We start from the raw sequence: 27,404 nt of genomic DNA on the forward strand, positions 1-27,404 counted from the left end.
TACATTGTCATGACCTAATAAGTCCTTTACTTGTATGTCTTATTTGTTACGTTGTCATGACCTAATAAGTCCTTTACTTGTATGTCTTATTTGTTACAGTGTCATGACCTAATAAGTCCATTACTTGTATGTTATAGGGATGTGTTGACCTCAGTGGCTTCAAATGGTTTCCGCTTTGATGGTGCCGGTTATGTCATCTTGAGTGCCAAAGATACCAAATGGGTGCCAAACAGGAAGTTTGACATCATCATGAGAATGAAAACATATGCTGAAAATGGACTTCTCTTCTTTGCTGGTAGAGATCGAGACTTTGCATCGATTGAGATTAGAAATGGTAAAATCTTATTCCAGTTTGATCTTGGTGGAGGTCGTGCTCAACTGATGTCCACAGAAAAGTATAACGATGGGATGTGGCATAATATACAAGCTAGTCGACAAAACAGGGATGGGATTCTTTTGGTTGATGATGCTGAAGGTAAGTTCATCCCATTTATCTGTTTGCCCATATATCTTTCATTTTCTCTTTCCTATGATTCTCTTTATGTTTTACTGTGTAAATAATATTGGAATGACATGTAAGCATATTGACTAATGAAGGATGGATCACAGTTTTCAAGTGAAACTCAATTAAAATGAATTCTTTGGAAACAAAATAAGTATTCAACCATTTGAAATGACTGATTATTATAATCGTAAGAGTTACTTATTGGAAAAGAGAAAACATTACATAAAGGGAAGCAAACGACGCATAGCTTTTTGCAGGATTTCATTTGGCTTAAAGTATCAGTCTCTCACACAGTTCCTGTTTGGAAGGTATTTAGTTTGAAGCTTTGGCCTCTATATTATGAGCCAGAATTGTTACATTAAAAACAGCACACAGGTGAAAAAAGAGATTAATTTTAATTTTTGCTTTCTTCAGTTGATCGAGAGACAGCACCAGGTACCTTGAATGAATTATCTATCACTGATGACATTTCAGTTGGTGGTTACCAAAAAATCATTCTGCCAGTGAGGTATGATATTTTTTTTCTTATAGAATAACTTACACTGTTTCTCCTTTGAATAATTCCCTGATCACATTAACACTGGAATATAAGACTGCTACCTCCTGAACCCAACCCTACAAAAAATTTATCTTTTCTGTCTATATCAGATATACAAAGGGCAATAACTCTTGCCCATTACCTCTCCATGCCACCACCAGGTGTCACCAGGTTTTAAGCTTCACTTCTTTACAACATTGTACAAGATATCTCATATGAATCCCAAGCCAAATTTGCGTCAAATTTGAACCATCCATACAGGGTTATAGATTTAGTTGGATTAATTTTCAGGGCTGTTCCAGTAAAACATATACCCCCTGGGGGGAAGGCACTTTCAAATTCAACCAACCCACAACAGAAGCAATTTAAAAAAATTATGATCCACCGTCAGATGTCTTTTAATCAAAAAACACTGCCCCCTACAGAAGCATATTTTTAAAAAATAATTTCTGGCTATGGGTTAGTGGGCGGTAGAAGCGATTTTAATATTGGGTTGGGGACAGAAGTGATTTAAATGACAGCTGGCTGGAGGTAATCTACTGAATTCTTATAGATCATATACTCCACTGCATCATTTTATTTGTATTCATTCATTATAATCAATCTTTTTTCCTTTCGTTTGTTTGTCTGTCAGCCAAGTATGTCTCTGATACCGTGAAATCACAAATTTTCATGGTGGCTTATTATTTGTAGATGTCATTGATCAGTCCCTTAATACCTACTAATTTAACATCCATGAATAAAAGATTTTATAATAGATATTTCTATTCTAATACAGAAATCATGAATTTGTATCCTTACTAAACTGTGTGTTTACTAAATTGATCACTATGATTTGCTATTTTTCTTTGTTAGGCACACTGCTTTTGATTAGAATAATAGTTTAATCTTATATTACTTTAAATGTGTGGTCAGATGCTATGATTCCTTGTTATTATTTTTTTCAATAAATGGTTTGGTAAACTTATAATACATGATTTGTCAGAAAAAAAACCCATTGATGCCTGTGAAAGTGATGTTGCATTATTTCTGTCTACTTTTACACTATATCATTTCTTGTAAAAACATCTTTTTCAGTTACCGATGTCTTATTTTTATGCCTTGTTGCAAGACTAATATAAAGTTATAAAAAAATATAGCAAGTCAAACATTTTTATATCATAAGTTAGATTTTAAAAAATGAATGAAAGTCAAGGAATCATTTTTCCCAGAGAACTCATAAAATCAATGTCATTGCAGTTAACTGTATTGTCAACAGCATCATCATCATCACTGATGGCCTAGCAGTAACATTCTGCACTTTAAATCCAGTTGTCACAGGTTCTATCTCCCACTTCTAGTCTTTCATATGAGACTTATACCTATGGCCTGAGGGGCTTTCATGGCAGAGTGGTATAAGATGCTTGTCTTGTGATACAGATCTGAGGGGCTTCCATGGCAGTGGTACAAGATGCTTGTCATGTGATTACTTGCCTCCAATGTGTAAATGAGAATGTTGCCAGTTACTTGTGGAAGGTCAGTGGTTCTACATAAGTGGTGTTTGGTGCCTCAAAAGGACTTGGATTTTCTTCAGCAGTAAAACTGGCTGCCATATATAGATTCTCTTCATCTGAAAATGGTGTAAAAGCCATAATGATCTACTGAAACCCTGAGATCTCATGTCTAAATGACTTCGGCTTTTGGAGATAAACAAATCAACAGAGGCTCCATGTGCCCAAGTGTACTAAGGTGCTTGCTTTTACATCACTTGCACATCTCACAAAGTGAGTTTGTGTCACAGATCAACCAATTTAGGTTGGTGGTCTTTCGGGGTTCTTCCTCCACCTAATATGTTGTTAAAAAATCAAAAAAGCCCAAATCAAACCAAACTAAATCAACCAACGAATCAACTGTCACAGTGGCAACAGCAGCAAAGGTACTAGTCAGTTATTTTTGCCACAACTGAGTTTATAACTTTTGACTCGAGTAATTTTTGTAGATTTTTGAATATCGTCAATTATGCCTTTCTGACAGTTACGTAAATGTCATCATCAGTTGGTACAAATGGATTTTTCATGGTGAGCATATGAGATAGAAAAGTCTTGAGCAATCCTGCATCACACACTGCCAAAAATTCACATTTTAGCTCACTTAAATTTTCTCTAACAATGTTCATTGTTCCAACTAGAACTGTTATAAGTTATTCAAGCTATATTCACCAATATCTGGAGATATGCGTCTTTAATAAATATTTGTAACAAAGTATGAGAATGCATCAGTGTTTTTCAATGATGTATTTGAATTGAGCAACAACCACAAGCAACAAACCAAGAAATAAAATTATTCACATCTCTCAGACAGAAGTAGTATATAATCATAATCTGCCAAAAGATTTTTAAATTTTTTAATTTGCCAAATATTTTTCCAACCATACTGATTCAGTGGACATATCACCAGAATGGACAGAAACAGACCAGAAGGTTAAAATCGATTTGATACATCTTTTAACTTGTTAACTGTACACCCTTTATTGTCTTCCTTTTGATGAAATTTCTTACTGAAGCTGAGAAAATAATGTTGCACACATCATTAAAGAGGCACACTTCTACTCATTATTGTTTTTATTATACTTATCCATTCCAACCTGTTCTTATGATCTTGTCCCCCCACATACCGTTTTTCTTGTTTATGATATGTATCTAAATTTCTCACTTACTTTTCCTACTACTATACAAATGTTCTGTGAATATGCATATCAGTGTGAAACGCAATGGGGAGACTAAATCTAAGATTGAAAACCTCTACATTTCTGGATGTATTCTGCTTGGATTCCGTATTTCTGCACAAAACTCAAGAGTTCAGGACTCTCTGTATTAATTCAGTTCCCACTGTAAACCTGTGCAAACACCATGATATTAAAATTCAGTAACTTAAAATTTCGAGTGCGCATGATCAAATTTGTACCAGTATAGACACATCTATGACAACAGCTTTTGTGAAAAGAAAACTGTAACAGCTGCACCATTTTCTGGATCTATACAAATTTGAAATGTGTGCTCTCAATACTGCACCAAAGAGTCAGCTGCTGATTTCAGTAATGACTCGTCCAAACTCAGGTCTGTAAAGGGATGGAAATTATGTTAATACAACAATGTCTGTCACTTTTTTCAGTTACAAGTAGGACAAGCTCTCAGAAGATTGTTTTTGACTAAAATCTTACTTTCATTATCAACCAATCAGGGACAGTCAAACCCATATTTACTCTTTTTTATCTTCACTGATTTATAGTATGGTTCTTGTTCTTTCACATCTGTAGTAATGTGAGTCCTTTAACAACTCTCAATGGTTGTAAGCCTTTTTTGACCATGCTGACTGGACACACTGTAAGATAATGTTCAAATAACAGAAATACCATGGGATAACCAGAGACCAATAAAATTGAATAGTCAAGTTATCTCCCCTGCAGGGATGCTGCCAGGATTTCAGGATTTGTGCGTGTGTGTGATCTCCAATGAGGAAGTGGTGGCGGGAGGAATAGCCATTGTTAAATATCTCCCAAACACTTAAATATCTGTCACTCTTTTTTACTGTTCCACTCAGTTAAGGCTCTACTGAAATCAAAATTCTCGAAGAGATGTCATCTCTAGTTGTATAGCGACTATTACTGTGATGTCATTGGACATGGTCACGTGGTTTTGGTGGGGTCTTGGTTGGGATGGCAGAAAGACCATAGGTTTACTCCATATTTGACAGCTAATTAAGATGTTGTCAAAAGAATTAAAAAATTTCTAACAATTCAGTTGGACTCGGATACTTGATTCATAGTCAATGAACAAGTACTAAAATTGATGTGTTTATTTTGGAGCTATGTTCCTCCATCACATTCAAGATTTGGATATACCAAAGGTGAAATTAGTACAGTTGCATCCTAAACAACTATCGTGGCTACTTCAAGTGTTATTTAATGTGAAACTTTAATGCAAAAACTCGTAGCTTCAGTGATTTTTGGGTTAAAAAAATTAATTTCTTCTTCTCAGATAACTCAGTTTGGTGCAAATTACATTGTTTTTTAATGATACTGTGAGAATTCTTGATGTGTAAAAATTGTACAAGAAATGAACAACATAGATCAGAAATTACTACCACTGGGAAAAATACTGATTGGAATATACAGAAATAATGATATTATTATTTAAGTAGAATATGTGGTGACAATACAAGCGCTAGTTCTACAACTTTGCAAAATACATCTTGTACAACTATTCTGTTGTTTCTAACAACACTGTAATATTGCAATAATTTCTGTCCACTTTTTACTTAAGTCCCATGCTAATTAATAGTTTTAGATTTTACAACGCTAAGCACATTTTACCTTTTGACAATAACACATCGTTACAAATATTTAGATTGCAAGAAAATAGAAGTTACAATTTTATTAAAAGCACTGGTACCAGTAAGACTAAAGGAGATGGTTAAAAAAAAGAATCAGGATGAGCAGATTAGTAGTGTAGTAAATAATCCATATATCAGGATGACATCAAGTATTTTGTCATCAATTTCATCATTAGTTAATCACACTGCTTAAAAATGTAGTGTACTAGATAATAGTAACCCAATTTGTAATACAAATACCAAATGATGGCTTGGAACCAAGTGCCAAAAGGTCTGCAGAAAATACAACCATGATCAAAATATACATAGGAAGAACCAAACACAAACAGGACATATTTTATCCATCTTGTTTTGAGTTTACACAGATCAGCCAGTCTCTTATGTTTAATGTCATTTAATTTTTGCACAGAGAGCATGTACTTCATTTGGTCATACATCTGCACGATATAAAAGTTTGTCTCTTTATTCTTTTGTTGCCATAGTGGTTCTGCCAACTAGAGATCTACACACACTTAATTATGTTGTATGGGGATTCTCTGATGTTCCCTATGAGCATTAATCTGTTATTTGTTTCTGAATTTAATATGATCCTCCTCCTCTGTGTACGAATATTATTCTGTGCTGTGAACTCCTTTCATTGTCTGCTGTCTGAAATGCATATGCATAACTAGCTTGAACAAGTTACTGTTCTTTATGGTTGTGCAATTTTCAACATCTCACATGTATGGCCCCATGGGTATTTTCTCTTGGATATCTCTGTTCCAAAAAGAAAAGTTTTGAACCAGAGGTCTCATTAGGATTTTAAAACTATGGCTTCCATTTTGGTAAAAATATGAGTCCCACCAGCAAAAGTTGCAGTCCCCTCCCAGAAAACTATGCAAATTATAAGAACTATTGGTTGCCACAGAGTTTAATTTCTACATTCATTCACTGACATAGCTCTTGTTTGTCCATCAGAGTTTGTCTGAATTTTTTCGATCCAAGGAAGGTCTTATTTCAAAGCACTAAGCTAGGCATCACACACTTTCTTACACTTGGCTACTGTCCCTTCCAAGCTATCAGTTCTAGCAACTTTAGCACTCTCCTGAATCTCATTACAATATTCCTCAGTTTACCGTTGAACCCCAAAATACTCATTCAAGTCAAAGTCTCAACATGTCATGATTCCAAGGTCATGTGCACTGCTTATTCTGTTACACTGGGAAATGAACACAATAATGAAAGCTAAAGTTGTTTATTTGATGTACTGTTATAAATTACCACATGTACATCTCTGGGTCTTTCTGCCTCTGAATTCAAGCACAGTAAATATCAGTAGATTTTTCCCACCCAGCCACCTGTCAAAGCCTTTGATCTTGCTGCTCAGCTATAGCAGCATGTTCTTTTGATGTACTCTTATAATGGTGATGACTCGGGGGTGGGGGGGTCTTTCAGCCACTAAATTCTGTCATTGTAAATATCAGCACAGCTAACTGATAACACATTTTCCCACTATGCAGGTGACTGAAGCAGGACTGGCAAGTCTTTGAATTTTACCGCCCACCTAAATGAAAAAAATTGGCGTCCAAATATGCGTGATTATAAGCGTTTCTGAGACCTCTGTCAGTTTTCACTAACATGAAATTTGCCAAAGATTCACTTCCTTCAATCAGTGCTTTGCTGCCTCTTATGCCAGATTTTTCTCTTCCATAATGCTGTATTAGGGTTTTAAGTCCAACATTCCCATAGTCTGCTTGTTCAGACATGGGTATCTTGTATAAATATAACCAACATATTGTTCATCCAACACGTACATCGGACTTGCACTCAACATCAATTTTGGGCTCAAAATCACACACTGGTATTTCCAGTGACATTTTCCCAATGTCCAACTGACCAATATACATGAAACTCATTGTCATCATAGCTATCACCAGCCAGTATTTGCAGCTAAAAACGTCGTCTGAAAACAAACCGTGTTGTGATTCAGCCATTTTGGTTTGCTGTGTGGCCCTTATTCGAAACAAACATTTGTAAAACTTCCATGATGAAAGTAAGGCTAAAACTACCATAAAATGCTTGTTCCAGGGCCAAATGAACCAATCAGATTTAGTTTAACAGTCATTCATGTCGAACTGAAGTATCCGGATATCTGGATGTCACATCAAGTGCTGTGAGACAGTTGCGGCAGCGCGCATTACGTCGCAAAATGCACTTTTAAAGTTAAAAGTTAAATAAAAATTACATACTGCGCACAGCACATTTTTTATATCTGCGATGTTGATGTAATTTGCTGAATGCGTATCACTGCTTTAAAAGTACGCAAATTCGTACAAATTACAACCCCACCAGCGATTTCTCATTTTGTTAACACAACCCACAACAGAAGTGATTTTCCTAACCAACCTTCCACTGTCAGAATCAAAATAGTTTGAAACACAACCTGCTACAGAAGTTTTCTCAAAGTGTCATCCCGGGGGGGGTATATGTTTTACTGGAACAGCCCTCATTCCTAAACAGGTGATAAATATTCTTTTTAATTTTGTGAATAGTTGTCAGAATTTTCACTTTCGAAGACTTTTAGTGACTTATTAAGATGTTGCATTGTTAATTTATACATTTTTGTTGTGTATGGTCTCGTCCTTTCAGAGAAACCTCTTGAAATAAGTGAAATAAATGCAAGTTCAATGCCACGGGAGACACACATGATTTGTGCCTTGCGTGTTTAAGATGTAATTCATAATACCATGTTGTGTGTATGATCTGAGAATGTATGGAAGTTCACCAAGGGAAAGAAAGGATCATGATGCAAATTTAAATTCTGCCAAGTAATTAGGATACTATTGGGGAGTGTACCTCCAATTTTAGTTAGTGGTATGACTTCCCTGCATGTCCCATTGCTTTTGCTCCTGTATGCATAGGCTTTTAAAGGATTCATCTGGTATTATTGTATCACTGTCCCAAGCCATCCATGATCATCCAGCTGGTTGAGCCGCCTGTACAGCCATCTCATGCGCCCTTTTGACAGGAGTGGGGTGTTTAGGCATATGCTCAAAACCTGCCCTGATCATTACAATTTCACTGTTGACTCTTAAAGAAAGATCTTTTCCATCCTATCATGCTACTGCTAAATAAATTGCAATTATGGGGATCTTAAAAAATTGAGGAGATTAACATTAGGCTTTCTGGATAATCCAGGGAATGCTAAGACTTTCATTTCATAAAGAGTTAAGTTATCAGCAACATTTTTATCACACATTCCACTGTACCGATCTCCCAGCATTTAAAAATAAATTAGCAGCGATTAACATGTCTGCCCCAATTTTTTATAAAGGAGATAAAAGTGTGTTTCTTGCCACATTAAAGTGTGTTTCTGAATATTGTTGCCATTTCTTTGATGTTGGATTGGACCTCCTTGGTGATTTCATTTCTTTGATGTTGGATTGGACCTCCTTGGTGATTTCATTTCTTTGATGTTGGATTGGACCTCCTTGGTGATTTCATTTCTTTGATGTTGGATTGGACCTCCTTGGTGATTTCATTTCTTTGATGTTGGATTGGACCTCGTTGGTGATTTCATTTCTTTGATGTTGGACTGGACCTCCATGGTGATTTTCAGACTGGCAAGAAAATCAGCCAACCAATATGCCCTGAGTTGACGACTCAAATTGTTTTGATCAGAGCAGATTTTGGGCATATACCTAAACACCACACTTCTGTAATAGTACCAAAATAATATAGAAAATAAGGGGTCATAGTTACTCATCTAAATGGGGTCATCTCAGTAGGACAAGTCCAACTAGTGATAGACCAGCCCTGAAAGATTATGGCCAAACTGAATCTTCTCAAACAATAATATTGCACTCGTTCCACCCTGCTAGAGCATCTTTATCTTTATGCCTGGCTCTTGTCAGGACAGCCTTGTGAGAGAAAGAATTTAGACCTTCAATTGTGGAGAGGATCTCGAGAGCAGAAAGGTCTTCCACTCTGAAGGCTTATAATGGAAAGTGGCGTGTTTTCAGAGACTAGAGCTGTGTCAATGACATCATCCCATTGAATGCCTCAACCCCTCAACTAGGTCACTTTTTTCTCTGGCTCAATGAGGAGAAAAAGAGGGCACAAATTATCATTCAAGACTGCTGCTTCTTCATACGTAACACATTCAGTCATCGTGGTAGAAAGGATATTGGTTCAAAATCTATCATTCCTACTAGCCAACTTTGATTTGAATATACCAAAATTCCTCACTCAGTTTCCAAACTGAAATATGTCATGGGTCTTAACATAGATTAATTCAGATAATTCAAAGGGGCCCCGAGTGGTCTAAAGCGCTTTCCATTAGGGATCACTGCCATCTCACCTCTGTTTGCGTGGGTTCGAGTCTCCGATTCGGCTAATGTGGGTATGTGAGAAAGCTTGCCAGTAGCTTCTCGAATTCAGTGGTTCTTTCTGGGGTTTTCCTGGGTTCTTCCTCCACCATTAATACTGGCCGCCATGTGTAGCCTATCATGTGCTGAAAAATGGCATTCAGCCAGACTCTCACATGGCTCTGTGGGATCTTTGCTTTACACGGGTCCGGTAAAAATTCATTGATCTCTTTAACTGATAGGGGATTAAAACTTTGTAGAAGTGAAACTACAAAGACATATTTCCCTTTCTTAGAGTTCTTCTGAATATACATATTTCTGGACAGAAATCAATGCAGATTCCTATGCAGGAGTCAGTGTCTAATAGCCAGCGAAAATGTTAGTGTGTATATGAAATGTGACATCAACACAATAACATACCTCATTTGATCAGCCAAATTAATTTTAATCCCTTTTCCGATTTTGGGGAAAGTCTTTTTATGCATTTCAAAATAAAAATTTTTTTTTTTTTTTTACTAGACTCTCCTATTGCAGAGATCACACAAATCCACGAAAGAGCCTGGTTAAAAGGATACCAATATTTAACATAATCCCCAGAATCTTGCCTCGCAGAAATACATCTCAGCATTAAAATGTATGCTTTTGCAATTACTTGACATTAGGGTGAATCTCTGAGGCAGACATTTTCTTATCAGGACTGTCAGATTAATTCATGACATCTCAGATAGAAATAAGATCCCAATGTAAAATCTTTTGGAAGATCTCCATAGCTAATAACTGATTTGTTACATCGGGATTAAAAAACTGCAGAAAGATTTCCCAAAGTGTCACTTTTCCATCTGTTGAAAACAATTTACCATTATGCTCCTTGTGTAGATTTGCATTGTTAGGTTTTGCACAAGGTTGATCAGAATCCATTTAAGATACTAGATCTTGGAGGTATTGGTTGTGGAGGTAACATTCATTGCAAGGTCAAGGTAATGGGGAAGGAGGTATTGGTTGTGGAGGTAACATTCATTGCAAGGTCAGGGTAATGGGGAAGGAGGTATTGGTTGTGGAGGTTGTTGTTGTTGTTGTTGTGGGGTTTAACGCCATTTTTCAGCACGATAGGCTATACATGGCGGCCAGTATTAATGGTGGAGGAAGAACCCGGAAAACCCCGGAAAGAACCACCGACCCACGAGAAGCTACTGGCAGGCTTTCTCACATGCCCACATTGGGTTGTGGAGGTAACATTCATTGCAAGGTCAAGGTAATGGGGAAGGAGGTATTGGTTATTGAGGTTACATTCATTGCAGATGAAAGTAAAAACACCAAATTCTATGCAAACAAAGCATTGTTGGAAGGTAGATCACTAGCAATCCTTTAGATCCTGGTAGAGAAGAAACCACTTGTTGTACATGTTGTACAGTCATGCCGGCCAGTCATTGTACACGCTGTACAGTCATAGCAACCAGTAATGTTGTACAGTCATACAGACAAGTAGTTTTACATGTTGTACAGTCATACAAACCAGTAGTTGTATATGTAACCAGTAATTGTACATGTTGTACAATCACACAAACAAGTAGTTGTACATGTTTTACAGTCATACCAACCAGTAGTTGTACATGTTGTACAGTCATACAAACCAGTAGTTGTACATGTTGTACAGTCATACAAACTGAAGTTATTTCTCTCTAGATTTTGATAGCATTCCTTTTCTCTCTTTGTTCCAGTGATGTGACTCAGCAGGGCTTTGATGGTTGTATCCAAGATGTGACACTCAAGAATCGCTGGGATCTTAATGATAACAAGCAGGCCAAGGGAGTTAGTCCTGGCTGTCCTGAACAGGTAGTTCAGTTATCAATAATCATGAAAAGGCTAATTGGTGGCAGTACGCAAGGCTGGTTGACATTAATCACAGTACAGCTCTCCCTCATTATAATCCAGTAGTTGGGGTACATAATTGCTGACTGCATTATGTACTGAATTGTGCTTTAGGGAGAACCATGATATTTATGAAACTATGATATATTGAGAATAACTTCGTATTTAGGGCCAGCGGAAAGCGTCAACATTTCTTAAATGATGGTATTTTGATAAGGAAATGAATATATAAGAGCAAGTCTCACTTTGTGTTATACATTGGTATGATTTTTGTCATGGGTCGATATGTTATATCCATAAACACCTTATAATGCTGTAATTTACTTTATAATTGGATAAGTTGTTTGATGTATTCATTTATTCCCCAAGTATTTATTTTACCTTTTCAGGTGCAAGATGTTGGTAGATATTTGGTTGACACAATAAATAGATGAATAAACCATTAAAGGAAACAACGATTTATGATCACTTAAAGCCCCAATGCCACCATTGCATGCAAAGTTGTATATTCTAAATCATCTGAATAACACTGAATCTTGAAAGATATTAGTCCCAAACATCATTGGGTTCCATTAAAATCAGATAATGTCAGCGTTTCATGATATAATGAACCTTGTAATTTCTCTCTTGAACTGAGATACCCTGCCATTTTCCACGTGTACAAATTAATCTGATGGTGTTTATCAACATCCATGGATCAAACAATTTCAGTCAAAAGCTGGCAAACAAGATTTGGTTACATCACCATTGTAAACATACACCACACTGTGTCGGATTGTATTCAGCTCTAGTTCTCCCTTCAGTGTATATTTGTGTGGCCCAGCTAATCACCAGTGTTCAGCCGAGTTTTATCTAATGCACACTTTTTGTCCTCAGATCGCTTTAAAGAACATGGGGAAGCCTCTCTTTATTCCCTCTTGAATCAATTTGTGTGCCACATGCACATGTTGTTGTTGCTGTTGGATTAGTCACTAACAGAATTTGTCAGTTTTATCACATGACGTTTTTTGGAGCAATCCAGAAAAAGATCTGAATTGCGAGTGACTTCATTGACTAAATGAAGGGGTGGCACCTCATAATTATAAACTGATTACATTGTGTAAACCTAGTTTCTTCCTTTCCAAAGAATGGCATATGTCAGATAGCATTTTTAACAGATTGTTTTCTTCCTTTCCAAAGTAAAGAACTTTACTTAGATTGGAAGAATGATGAAGTTTATGAAAAACAGTGGCATTAAGACTTTAACTGTGATGATAGCTAGCAGATGTAAATTAATATTGCTGCAGTAGATTGGATAATTTTGTAATCCATTGGCAAAACCACTATCCATGGGATAGTGGATTAGCATTTATTTCAAGCCCTGCTTACCTATTGTCCTATGGTTTTATGATCTGGTAACATTTGAAGAAGGTACAAAAATTTTAGAGCAAAATATGTTTCTTAAACAACACCTACCTGGTCATAATTATGGGCACAAAATCCTAAGACCTCCCAGCAGTTTCTTCCTTGGAAGAGCTTGCACATCCACTCCATGGTCACTCATGATGTTGTTTGGCACCAGTCCCTCTGTTCAAGGAAATCATTTTTGTCTGCCTTGGATCATGTATAGTAGGTTACTCTTATCACACTTTTGTTGCTAATTCTAGTCTGTTTATACAATATTCTAGCACTTAAATATTTTTCTCTGTTAGAGTTATTCCTTTTATGCAGGGGCCCTTAAGTGGCCGAGTGGTCTAAAGTGCTCTCTGTTATGGATCACTGCCATCTCACCTCTGTCTGCATGGGTTCGAGTCTTGGATTCGGCCAACATGGGTATGTGAGAAAGCTTGCCAGTAGCTTCTTATGGGTCAGTGGCCCTTTCCGGGGTTTTCCCGGGTTCTTTCTGTACCATTAATACTGGCCGCCATGTATAGCCTATCGTGTGCTGAAAAATGGTGTTAAACCCTACAACAAAAACAACAACAACTCTTATGCAAATAAGCTGCAGAAGTTGGGAGGCCATACTATTTAATTGTGCATCAAGACTATTTAGATTGAGAAGTGGGCATGACAGTATGTAGAGCTGTGGCATGACAGTATGGTTTCCATTTCAGATTGCTCGTGTTGCCACATTCATTGGAGATAAAAGCTATGTTGCAAAGCCACAAGACAGTGTTGGAGTTAACTTTGATGTCACCTTTAAGATGAAGACAAAACAGAAACAAAACCTTCTTATGTTTATACAGAAATCTGATACGGTATGATTGTGCAAGATGTCTAACACTGTAAATATGTGATTATAGTTGTGTCTGAAATTGCAGGGTTTTCTCAGTGTCATATAATACAGCATGCTGTCATCCAGAATATTCTGTGATCATTCAGTGGGCATTATATGATGTTGCTAGTTGTGATACATTGTCATAATATAATGTGATGTTGCTAGTTGTGATACATTGTCACAATATAATGTGATATTGCTAGTTGTGATACATTGTCGTAATATATGTGATGTTTCTACTTGTGATACATTGTCATAATATATGTGATGTTGCTAATTGTGATACATTGTCATAATATAATGCTTAGATAATTGACAATATGAATATCCTATGAAACTTATTTCTTGTTCTGGGCAAAGACTGACTCATTTAAGCATTTCCCACATACAAACACATTTAGACAGCCCACATACAAACACATTTGGACAGCCTACATACAAACACATTTGGACAGTCCACATACAAACACATTTTGGACAGTCCACATAAAAACACATTTGGACAGCCCACATACAAACACATTTGGACAGCCCACATACAAACACATTTGGACAGTCCTTTCTCAGTACACTGCAAGCATGTTTGAATGCCTCTCCCACATACAAATGCATCTAGACAGCCCTTCCACATTCCAGTATATACAAACACTTCTGGACAGCCCTACCACATTCCAGTACATACAAACACATCTGGACAGCCCTACCATATTCCAGTATTTATAAACACATCTGGACAGCAATACCTCTTTCCATTACGAGAACATTTCAATGGCTGTACCACATACAAATACATCTGGTCAGCCCTACCTCATTCCAGTACATACAAACACATCTGGACAGCCCTACCATATTCCAGTACATACAAACACATCTGGACAGCCCTACTACATTCCAGTATTTATAAACACATCTGGACAGCAATACCTCTTTCCATTATAAGAACATTTCAATGGCTGTACCACATACAAATACGTCTGGTCAGCCCTACCTCATTCCAGTACATACAAACACATCTAGACAGCACTACCTCATTCCAATACATACCAACACATCTGGACAGCACTACATCATTCCAGTACATACAAACACATCTGGTACTGCTGCAGTGGCCAAAAGTGGTTAGAGCATCTGCCTCAAATGCGGGAGGTCATGGATTTGATCCCTTGCTGAGTCATACCAAAAAAAGTGGTACTAACAGCTGCCTTGCTTGGTGCTCGGCATTAAGAAGTTAGTGTTAGGACTGGTCGGCCTGGTGTCAGAATAATGTGACTGGGTGGGACACATGCTACATGTCTGCAACATGATGCCCCAGTGCTAGATATCACTATAAACTGTCACAGTGCAGACATCATAGCAATATGACTGAAAAATTGTTAAAGCTACGTTAAAAATCCCAATCACAAACACACACACACAAACACATCTGGACAGCACTACCTCATTCCAGTGCATACAAATATACAAACACATCTGGATAGCACTACCTAGTACATACAAACACATCTGGACACCACTACCTCATTCCAGTACATACAAACACATCTGGACAGCACTACCTCGTTCTAGTATGTACACATCTGGACACCACTGCCTCATTCCAGTACATACAAACACATCTGGACACCACTACCTCATTCCAGTACATACAAACACATCTGGACACCACTACCTCATTCCAGTACATAGAAACACATCTAGACACCACTACCTCATTCCAGTACATACAAACACATCTGGACACCACTACCTCATTCCAGTACATACAAACACATCTGGACACCACTACCTCATTCCAGTACATACAAACACATCTGGACACCATTACCTCATTCCAGTACATACAAACACATCTGGACACCACTACCTCATTCCAGTACATAGAAACACATCTGGACACCACTACCTCATTCCAGTACATAGAAACACATCTGGACACCACTACCTCATTCCAGTACATACAAACACATCTGGACACCATTACCTCATTCCAGTGCATACAAATATACAAACACATCTGGACACCACTACCTCATTCCAGTACATACAAACACATCTGGACACCACTACCTCATTCCAGTGCATACAAATATACAAACACATCTGGACACCACTACCTCATTCCAGTACATACAAACACATCTGGACAGCACTACCTCATTCCAGTACATACAAACACATCTGGACACCACTACCTCATTCCAGTACATACAAACACATCTGGACAGCACTACCTCATTCCAGTACATACAAACACATCTGGACACCACTACCTCATTCCAGTACATACAAACACATCTGGACACCACTACCTCATTCCAGTACATACAAACACATCTGGACACCATTACCTCATTCCAGTACATACAAACACATCTGGACACCACTACCTCGTTCTAGTACATACAAACACATCTGGTCAGTACTACCAAATTCCAGTACAAGCATGTGTGAATAACTGTCCATTTATCTCCATAAAATGCTTCAGCTTGGTCAGTTCTTAGTGCTGCCTGATGGGAATATGACCTTTAGTAAAACAGGCATTTTGGAAGTCTCCATGACATCACATCATGCACATGTGTAATAGCTGTATTATAAATAGCCAACCAGAGATAAGAAAACATTGGAAATTCACCAGCCAAAATGTAAATTGTTGTTGCTATCATGTCAGATACCTTATATTTTTAGAAAAACACCTTGACGTTTATTATTTTAGATTTAGGAACTAAGTATTTAATTTGAATGCTTTAATATGCATATATAAATGTCCATTATGTCCTGCCTAGCTAGCAATATTCCAGTAGTCAGCTGGAGGTATGCTGCTCTAGTTGTAGCACATTCTACAATTTAGCAGCAGACAGGTTTTATTTTAGATCTGCTGGTTATAGAACTGTTAGCATTTGGGAGGGTCTTTTGTCCTTTGTGAATGATATCTGTGTCCATAGCTCAGTGAATTGCAGGCAAATTTTGAATGATATCTGTGTCCATAGCTCAGTGAATTGTAGGCAAATTATGAATGATATCTGTGTCCATAGCTCAGTGAATTGTAGGCAAATTGTGAATGATATATGTGTCCATAGCTCAGTGAATTGTAGGCAGATTTTGAATGATATCTGTGTCCATAGCTCAGTGAATTGTAGGCAGATTGTGAATGATATCTGTTTCCATAGCTCAGTGAATTGTAGGCAGATTGTGAATGATATCTGTGTCCATAGCTCAGTGAATTGTAGGCAGATTATGAATGATATCTGTGTCCATAGCTCAGTGAATTGTAGGCAAATTGTGAATGATATCTGTGTCCATAGCTCAGTGAATTGTAGGCAAATTATGAATGATATCTGTGTCCATAGCTCAGTGAATTGTAGGCAAATTGTGAATGATATCTGTTTCCATAGCTCAGTGAATTGTAGGCAGATTGTGAATGATATCTGTGTCCAGTGAATTGTAGGCAGATTTTGAAATGATATCTGTATCCAGTGAATTGTAGGCAGATTTTGAATGATATCTGTGTCCAGTGAATTGTAGGCAGATTGTGAATGATATCTGTGTCCAGTGAATTGTAGGCAGATTTTGAATGATATCTGTGTCCAGTGAATTGTAGGCAGATTGTGAATGATATCTGTGCCCAGTGAATTGTTGGCAGATTTTGAAATGATATCTGTATCCAGTGAATTGTAGGCAAATTTACCTAAATATAGTTTGCATAATCTAGCTTTGTTTAAACTAATTTACATTTTTACTTAATGTTTGCTCGTGATATAATTTGTCTAATGAGTAGACGATGTTTATTTACCCGTGGTATGTAATGGTTCCCACAACTGCTTAATCCTGTATTGAAATGAACTCTTCCATAACCCCAGGTCCAACATCCTGTATTGAAATGAACTCTTCCATAACCCCAGTTCCAACATCCTGTATTGAAGTGAATTCTTCCATAACCCCAGTTCCAACATCCTGTATTGAAATGAACTCTTCCATAACCCCAGGTCCAACATCCTGTATTGAAATGAACTCTTCCATAACCCCAGGTCCAACATGGTTAATTACATGTACATGTACCACATTTTCTCAGGATATATTGAATTAGTAATGTTGTTCTATATGTTGGTAAAAATGATGTTGAAATCATTTGTGCATGAAGCTAATTCTGTAACTTTAGCTACATTATGAGAGGCTGACATGAAATTCACTGAGCTAGAGTCTTGAATATCATTTGTGATGCTGAGCTGAACAACAATGTCATGGTTTTAGCATGCTTCCTGTTAGTAAATTTCAAGTAAATTCTGTAACACAACAATCATTTTAATTTAATAGTTTCATATTCTTTTTGAATAGTTCTTTTTTCCTTGGCTATGTTTGTTTTTCAGCCTCTGATGAATTCCAGGCATCCAAATACCCACCAATCGGAAGTAGCTTGTGTCATCAGATATCACATAGATGCAAAAGAAAGTCTTTATTTTGAGTTACAAGCATCTTATGGATGCAGATTAAACACAAGTTATTTATCTTCATATATAACAGGTTTTTTTTATTCCCTTGGCTTTTAATATTTCTTTCTCATAAAAACTTTATAATTTGTAGTTACTCCCTATGCCTAAAAATTAAACTGGCCAGATGAACTGGGTATTCATTTTTTGTACCAGCCCACCTCGAAATGGTGTAGCTGGTCCTCAATACAAATGGTGCTACTCATACCTCCACAATGCCCATCATGAAAATCCTAACACGACTTCTCCTGATCAACATGGGGTTTTTGCTTAAAGATATCACATTATGTCTAGTTGGTCCTAATTGAAAATGATACTGCTCAGACATCTAAAATAGTCACCACAAATGCCATCTTGAAAATCATTTTATCACTGTTCTTGAATGAATGTCATATCATCACTGGGTTTTTACTGAATCTCTTTTTCCTGTGATGTCTAGCTGATCATGAATGAAAATGGTGTCAGTCTGACTTTCAATATGGTCACCACAAGAACCATTTTTAAAATCTTGTTATTGCTACTTCTCCAACAGGGCTGGGATATCCATATTTTGATTTCATCAAAAGACTTCTTATGATGTCTATTTGGTCTTGAATGGAAATGGTGCCAGTCTGATATTCATATGGCAGCCATCTTTAGAATCTTGTTATCATTTCTCAAAAAAACTGAAAGTCATATCAGCATGAGATTTCCACCAGAAGACTTCTCTTGATAGGCCCTAAATGAAAATGGTACTTATAGGTCCTGAATAAAAATGGTACTTATAGGTCCTGAATAAAAATGGTACTTATAAGGTTCTGAATAAAAAGGGTACTTAAAGAACCTGAATAAAAATGGTACTTATAGGTCCTGAATAAAAATGGTACTTATAGGTCCTGAATAAAAATGGTACTTATAGGTCCTGAATAAAAATGGTACTTATAGGTCCTGAATAAAAATGGTACTTATAAGGTCCTGAATAAAAATGGTACTTATAGGTCCTGAATAAAAATGGTACTTATAGGTCCTGAATAAAAATGGTACCTGTAGGTCCTGAATAAAAATGGTACTTATAAGGTCCTGAATAAAAATGGTACTTATAAGGTCCTGAATAAAAATGGTACTTACAGATCCTGAATAAAAATGGTACTTATAGGTCCTTAATAAAAATGGTACTTATAGGTCCTGAATAAAAATGGTACTTATAGGTCCTGAATAAAAATGGTACTTATAAGGTCCTGAATAAAAATGGTACTTATAAGGTCCTGAATAAAAATGGTACTTATAAGGTCCTGAATAAAAATGGTACTTATAAGGTCCAGAATAAAAATGGTACTTATAGGTCCTGAATAAAAATGATACTTATAGGTCCAGAATAAAAATGGTACTTATAGGTCCTGAATAAAAATGGTGCTTATAGGTCCTGAATAAAAATGGTGCCAACCTGACATCCAATATGTCCATGACAGCAGCTAATTTGAAAGTATTGTTATTGCTGAAGAATATCAGAGAAGGATTCAGCACTATGCAATTAAAAGGAAGAAATGATTGTACCTTGAATTATTGGAAATTCTTTTGGCCAATTGAGCATCAGTCTCATCAAGGGACTCTTGTTTGAGAATCTTAGGACTCTATATTGTGACATTGCTATATTGTGACAGTGCTATTATGCTATGCTGTATTGTGACAATGCTATTATGCTATGCTATATTGTGACTTTGCTATTACAAATGTCATATGAAAATAACTTGTTGTTACAGGGCACTGGTTTCTCTGTATCACAAGTAGATGGAAGAATTGTGGCCAAGCTGAATAATAGTGAGGAAATGCTGACCTTGACAAGCAGGATCAACACTTACAATGATGGTGGCTGGCATTATATATCCATCATGAAGATGGGAAGGAAGTAAGCACTCCATATGTTTACATACACAAGCTATTGATACATTGAATAATGACTGTTAATAAATTGAATATTGAATATTAAAAGGGTGTAGGCAGCATTTTTTGTGGCAATCTATAAATGTGAATATTGAATATTAAAAGGGTGTAGGCAGCATTTTTTGTGGCAATCCATAAATGTGAATATTGAATATTAAAAGGGTGTCGGCAGCATTTTTTGTGGCAATCAATAAATGTGAATGCAAATTATAAGGGATATTTTTTACACCATAGTTTCTGGCTATAACATATGACTGATAATGGTACCAATGTACCATCTAATACAATTTTGGAGTCCTGAAATTCTGAAATTCGAAGATCATAAATTTGGTGAGTTCATATATTTGCAGAGATAGTAATAATGTTTACTACATTACTCCATGTATTTACTACAGTACTCTATGTATTTACTATATTACTCTATGTATTTACTATATTACTCTATGTATTTACTACAGTACTCTCTGTATTTACTACAGTGCTCTATGTATTTACTACAGTACTCTATGTATTTACTACATTACTCTGTGTATTTACTACAGTACTCTATGTATTTACTATATTGCTCTATGTATTTACTTAGTACTCTATGTATTTACTATAGTACTCTATGTATTTACTACAGTACTCCATGTATTTGCTACAGTACTCTGTGTCATTTGTTTTAGCTGTGTTAACAGGCTTATTTTTCTCAGAGTGAAATACTCTATTCACATTTGCTGTGATGTCATTTATGCACACTAACATTGTAATGCTGTCAGATGTCATATAAACTATATACAAATTCAATGAGCCTTTAATGTTTGAATTGAGGAATGAAATAAAATCTTTTAAAATATAACCGATATTGAAGTATTGAAATGTATATTCCCAACCAGACATCTTGCAAAATTTGTGCATGAAAAAAATTGTGTATTAATCAAAAAAGTTTCATGATGCCAAAACAGATTCCATACTTACAAATTGAACTTTTTTCAACTTGATGCCAAAACAGATTCCATACTTACAAATTGAACTTCTTTTCACAGACTGATGATGAATATTGATGATCTAGAGGATATGACAAAAGTGGCAGACAGTCTCAAGGATAATCTGGAGACTGACAGCGCCCTCTATTTTGGTGGTTCTGACATTCCAATTGCTGCCAATCTTGCGGCAACAACGGAACAGTTTGCTGGATGTGTTGGAGATGTTACAGTAAATGGAAGGTAAAATGTCTCTTCTGATTTGTCTGCAAGATGTATGGATCATTGTTCTAAGAGCCTATTCACCCACAATGTTAGAACCTCTTTTGTTAGAGTCTTTAGCTTCAACAGCCTTGCCATCAACAATATTAGGACTACTTTTGTTAGTGTTGTAACCATGACAGCCTTGCCATCAACAATATTAGGACTACTTTTGTTAGTGTTGTAACCATGACAGCCTTGCCATCAACAATATTAGGACTACTTTTGTTACAGAGTTGTAACCATGACAGCCTTGTTATCAACAGTGTTTAGACTTTTGTTGTTACACTGTTGCAGCCATGACAACATTGACCAGCAGTATTAGGACATTTTTGTTGGTGTTGAAGCAGTGATGGACTTGTCATTAACAGTGTTTGGACATCTTTAGTGTTTGAAAGTGTAACTGTTGTTTTACAATGTTTGAAATTCATATTTCTTCATGACAGCAATTAGGAAACATAGTGACTTGCATGCACATTGACACTTCTTAGTGTGTCCCAATCAACATCTATACCCAGATAAGTATAAACCAGTTGAAGAGACCATCACACTGTCACAGCTAAATTGCTATATGTTTTGAGCTGTCCTTTGTCTTCAGGATGGCCGATGTAAATATTTAAGTTTTTTCATAAGTTTTCATTATTAATATTTGTTTTATTACCACAGCGACCAAGAATGTGTAACGTTGTTGAATTACATTAGATTTTTATTAATTTTCTGTGGCCCTGAGTGGCCAACTGGTCTAAAGCGCTCACCGTTATGGATCACTGCCATCTCATCTCTCTGTGTGAGTTCGAGTCTCGGAATCGGCTAATGTGGTTATGTGAGAAAGCTTGCCAGTAGCTTCTTGTGGGTCGGTGGTTCTCTCCGGGGGGGTTCTTCCTCCACCATTTATTCTGGCCGCCATTTATAGCCTATCTTGTGCTGAAAAATGGCGTTAAACCCTACAACAACAACAACAAAAATATTAATTTTCTTTATGTTCATCAGTTTTTTACATTTTTTTGTTTGCTGAAAAATGTTTCATTTGAATTTGTTAGAAGGTGTATGATAATAAGGGGCTATTCCATTTAAATGTACCTGTGTAGTGGCTATTCCATTTAAATGTACCTATGTAGTGGCTATTCCATTTAAATGTACCTGTGTAGTGGCTATTCCATTTAAATGTACCTATGTAGTGGCTATTCCATTTAAATGTACCTGTGTAGTGGCTATTCCATTTAAATGTACATGTGTAGGGGCTATTCCATTTAAATGTACCTGTGTCATGGCTATTCGATTTAAATGTACCTGTGTATGGGCTATTCCATTTAAATGTACCTGTGTAGGGGCTATTCCATTTAAATGTACCTGTGTAATGGCTATTCCATTTAAATGTACCTGTGTAGTGGCTATTCCATTTAAATGTACCTGTGTAGTGGCTATTCCATTTAAATGTACCTGTGTAGTGGCTATTCCATTTAAATGTACATGTGTATGGGCTATTCCATTTAAATGTACCTGTGTCATGGCTATTCGATTTAAATGTACCTGTGTATGGGCTATTCCATTTAAATGTACCTGTGTAGGGGCTATTCCATTTAAATGTACCTGTGTAATGGCTATTCCATTTAAATGTACCTGTGTAGTGGCTATTCCATTTAAATGTACCTGTGTAGTGGCTATTCCATTTAAATGTACCTATGTAGGGGCTATTCCATTTAAATGTACCTGTGTAGGGGCTATTCCATTTAAATGTACCTGCGAATGGGGGAAACTCTTATTAAATATTCCTGCCTTTATAGGGCTGACAATATTTTGAATCCTCTTGTCCAGCTATTGAACATACAGTCCCATTAGTGCAACTGTTCCTGTTTTGTATTGATTGCTAAGGAACATGGTAACTATTATGATCACATGAAAATTTATCAGATAGTCAAATCTCTTTTCTACTACAAGTTTTATAAGAATTGTTGGCCTTTCTGACTTACAGTAGAATACAGTATATGAAAATGTCATGTGGATGCAGCTAATCTCGCATTTTTAAGTGGATCACCTTGAAACTTGGTAAATGTTATGCTCATAATTTGATTATTTGCTTATCGATAAAAATCACTTTGCTTCAACAATTTTTGTGTTATTTCCCTTTTTGACTTGTAGCTTTATGTGTGTGTGTGTGATTTGGATTTTGAATATAGCTTTTAAAAAATTTCAGTCATATCGTCTGCAGTGTGGCAGTTTATAGTGATGCCTTGCACTGGGTCATCATGTCACAGACATGTAGCATGATGTCCCACCCCGTCACATTATCCTGACACCAGGCCAACCAGTCCTAACACTAACCTCTTAATGCTGAGCACCAAACGAGGCAGCTGTTAGTACCATTTTTGTAAGTCTTTGGTATGACTCGGATGGGGATCAAACCCACAACCTCCCACATCCGAAGCGGACGCTCTAACCACTAGGGCACCAGAGCGGTCTGTAGCTTTATTCAGTGTATGACATAATGACATTATCATTACTAGTCTACTGTTTTTTTCAGCAACTTGTAGGGATCCAAACCTACTTTTTCTTTTTCTAAAATGTATGTGGAACCCCTACACATTTTTCTTTATTAGATATATTTAAATGGAATAGCTCTCGAAAATGCCTTCAAAATTTCAAATTTAGTTTTGTATGCTGTGCCAAATTTAATAAAAAATTGCATTTTATGCATGTCTTATTATTATATACCATAAGTATGGCATCTATAAAATTATTGGTCTCTTATTATAAAGACTTTCCCTGTACCACAACCCAAGGACATGAATACTGTTCATTTGACTTAAGTTTAGCTCTAGCGTTGCTGCCTAATTTTCTTCACCTAATTTTACTTGCTGGCTGATGAAACCCAAATGACATCATTAATATTGATATTTTTATTGCATATTTGAACATGGGCACACAGCTAAAGCTTGATATTTTTATTGCGTATTTGAACATGGGCACACGGTTAAAGCTTGATATTTTTATTGCATATTTGAACATGGTCACATGGTTAAAGCTTGATATTTTTATTGCATATTTGAACATGGACACATGGCTAAAGCTTGATATTTTTATTGCATGTTTGAAAATTATCAAGAAGGAGCTCAGTGCTTTATAATAGACTTTGAAAATGGCATAATTTTATGTAGTTTCTTTCTTTGACCTTTGATATTCCTAAACATACTCAATTAAAAAATCATAAAGAAAGAAAGGAATTCAAAAGTTTGTAGGACTAAAACTGTAACCCTACTAAGTTTCTTGTCATTCTTGATAAGACGAGTACATGACCAATTTAATTCTCTTAATTCTTTGGTTGGTTCTATCAATTAAGCTTTTATTTAAAAGAATTTCCATTTCTTCAAAGGTTTTTGAACTTTGCCACCCTTCAAAAGGACAAACTTGCATCAGTGTCTTTGGCTGGCTGTCCAATTCCTGACCCAACTGACCAGTCAGCTACTGTTATGCCAACACCTGAACCTGAACGGGCTGTTACAGGTAAGTTTTATCTGCGTAAAGTAGGTAACCAAACCTAAAAGATTTTTTTACTGACCTTCAAGTGTTGAAGTAACAGATAGCGTTACCCATGTTCATCAATCTTTCCATCAGTCCACCTCACCAGAGTTTGTTTTGCATTTAGCAAAGTTTTTTTGCAGTATATTTTGCTTTATATGACCAGTCTGTGATTGTTGACTGAATGCAGCTTTATATGTACTTTGTCTTGGTGAGCACAACAATATTTATGACCTGTATGTTATTGATATTTGTTAATTTTTGCAATTAGATCAATTTCTCATGGTTTGTTTAGATGCAGGTTCGTATAACTTTTGGCCTGGATGCTTCTTGGTGGAACAGTCTTTTTCCAAAAATGGTTCACATCAGATATTCATGCTTGATTGACTTTGCTACATTTTGCATCTATGTCAGTTTCCCATTCACCATTGATTGCACATGCAACACTCTCCTGTTGCCGAAACTGATTTTGATGAACATGCTTCTAGTTCTTTGATAAAACTTTGTCATGATTTACATTTTCAGTGCCTAAGTACTTTGTGTAAAAATAATGTATAGACTACAATATTTTCTTGTTAAAATGTAGAATTATTGGCCTAATATATATAGTGCTTAAAACTCCATTCCTTTGTTGTGCCAGCATTGAGAAAGACTTATAAATATGAAAAGCTCAAGTTTCAGTACCATATGAAGCATATGCTTGTAAACAACATAGGAATAACAGAATGCATAGGTATTCAAGGAATAAATGTCACTGCTAAAACAAGGTATTGTATCACCAGCTCTATTGACCTCCATTATGAGAAGGTTGAATGGATTCTTAATTTCATTCATTAATCCAGTTTTTTGTTTCACTCATGTTTAGTGGTATCAGGGCTGATCAAACCTTATAGCTCTTTGAAGAAATAAATGTGTTTTTTATTTCTTAAGATGGAGTAAAATACTTCCATATTATCAAACGTAGGCAAGAGATTGAAATTTAGAGACAGGTGAAGATATAGGTGGGTCAAGTGAATTTCTGAAACTACTTAACCTGGAAATGTATGTATGTATGTATGTATGTATGTATGTATATGTGTGTATGTTTGTATGTATGTATGTACATATGTATGAATGTATGTATGTATGTATGCATGCATGTATATGTGTGTATGTATGTATGTATGTATGTATGTGTGTATGTATGTATGTATGTATGTATTTATGTATGAATGTATATATGTATGTATATATGTATGTATGTATACATGTATGTATGCATGTATATGTATGTATGTGTGTGTGTATGTATGTATGTATTTATGTATGTATATATATATATATATATATATATATATATATATATATATATATATATATATATATATATATATATGAATATGAATATGTGTATGTATGCATGCATGTATATGTGTATGTATGTATGTATGTATGTATGTATGTATATGGGTATGCATGTTTGTATATGTGTATGTATGTATATGTGTATGTATGTATGTTTGCATTGTAGGGATGGATGCATGCATTCATTTATTTCTTCATTTTTTCATTCATTCATTCATTCGTTTATTCATTTATTCAGCTGACTTTGTCTTTTATTCACAGACATTCCCAAAACTACCTTACCCCCAGGTACGTGTGCCCTTCCCACTGACCCTGCCCTTGAAGGAGATGAAGAACAGACGACTGGGTGGTTATTTGGTTTGACACCAAACAGTAGCATAGAGTTTGACTCACTGCCTGGTACTATAAGAATCAAGTAAGTGCATCATTTGCCTGGATTCAGCCTGATTTTCTTTTCAGACCATAACAAAAATACGTGTTGTTGTTGTATGTTTTCATACTCAGATCGTAATATGTGTGCAACAACATACTTTAATACATTCCCTGATCACATTAATGTTAGGAAGATGTTCCAGTACCCCTCAAATCCAGCAATTGCAGAATGAAGTAGTCCCATCTTTATTCAGTATTCCCAACACATTTCCATGCCCCAATTCATCACCATGAGGTGACTGTGGTTGTTTACCAGATTTTGGCGATATGATATACCTCACACAGACTCAATCCTATGGATTATTAATCTATCCATGGACAAAGTCAGTATAGTATTGAATGTAGAGGAATTTACTACATATTCTTGGCAGGCCCAGTGTCCTGGACAGGTTGTGCCAGACCCTTCGCACAAAGTGGTCCACCCACTCAGCGATCTTTCAGCATATTTATGCACTTTGGGGCTGTCCATCAATAAATCTTTTTGCAAAGAGGTGGACCAAGCTCACCTTCATCGCACTATTCCCAGACCCAGAAGCAAGAGTCGTGGATTCACTCAGAGACATTTGGGAGGAGTTTTGAGGCTACATCTACACACC

General features: G+C 36.2%; 1 protein-coding gene across 1 annotated transcript in view; it reads left to right on the top strand.

The window, feature by feature from the left end:
* LOC149806331 (laminin subunit alpha-like) overlaps positions 1–27,404 on the top strand; it is a 246,986-nt gene that overhangs the window by 186,112 nt on the left and 33,470 nt on the right. Inside the window, exons 61-68 of the mRNA XM_089951669.1 lie at positions 138–475; positions 920–1,013; positions 11,479–11,593; positions 13,723–13,866; positions 20,110–20,255; positions 21,319–21,498; positions 24,887–25,017; positions 26,638–26,791. Of these exons, the coding sequence (XP_089807795.1) occupies positions 138–475; positions 920–1,013; positions 11,479–11,593; positions 13,723–13,866; positions 20,110–20,255; positions 21,319–21,498; positions 24,887–25,017; positions 26,638–26,791 (1,302 nt within the window). The remainder of the gene's footprint in view (positions 1–137; positions 476–919; positions 1,014–11,478; positions 11,594–13,722; positions 13,867–20,109; positions 20,256–21,318; positions 21,499–24,886; positions 25,018–26,637; positions 26,792–27,404) is intronic.

The sequence above is a fragment of the Sinohyriopsis cumingii genome, chromosome 1, assembly GCF_028554795.1.
Source record: "Sinohyriopsis cumingii isolate HCF-2022 chromosome 1, ASM2855479v2, whole genome shotgun sequence".
Taxonomy (NCBI): Eukaryota; Metazoa; Mollusca; class Bivalvia; order Unionida; family Unionidae; genus Sinohyriopsis; species Sinohyriopsis cumingii.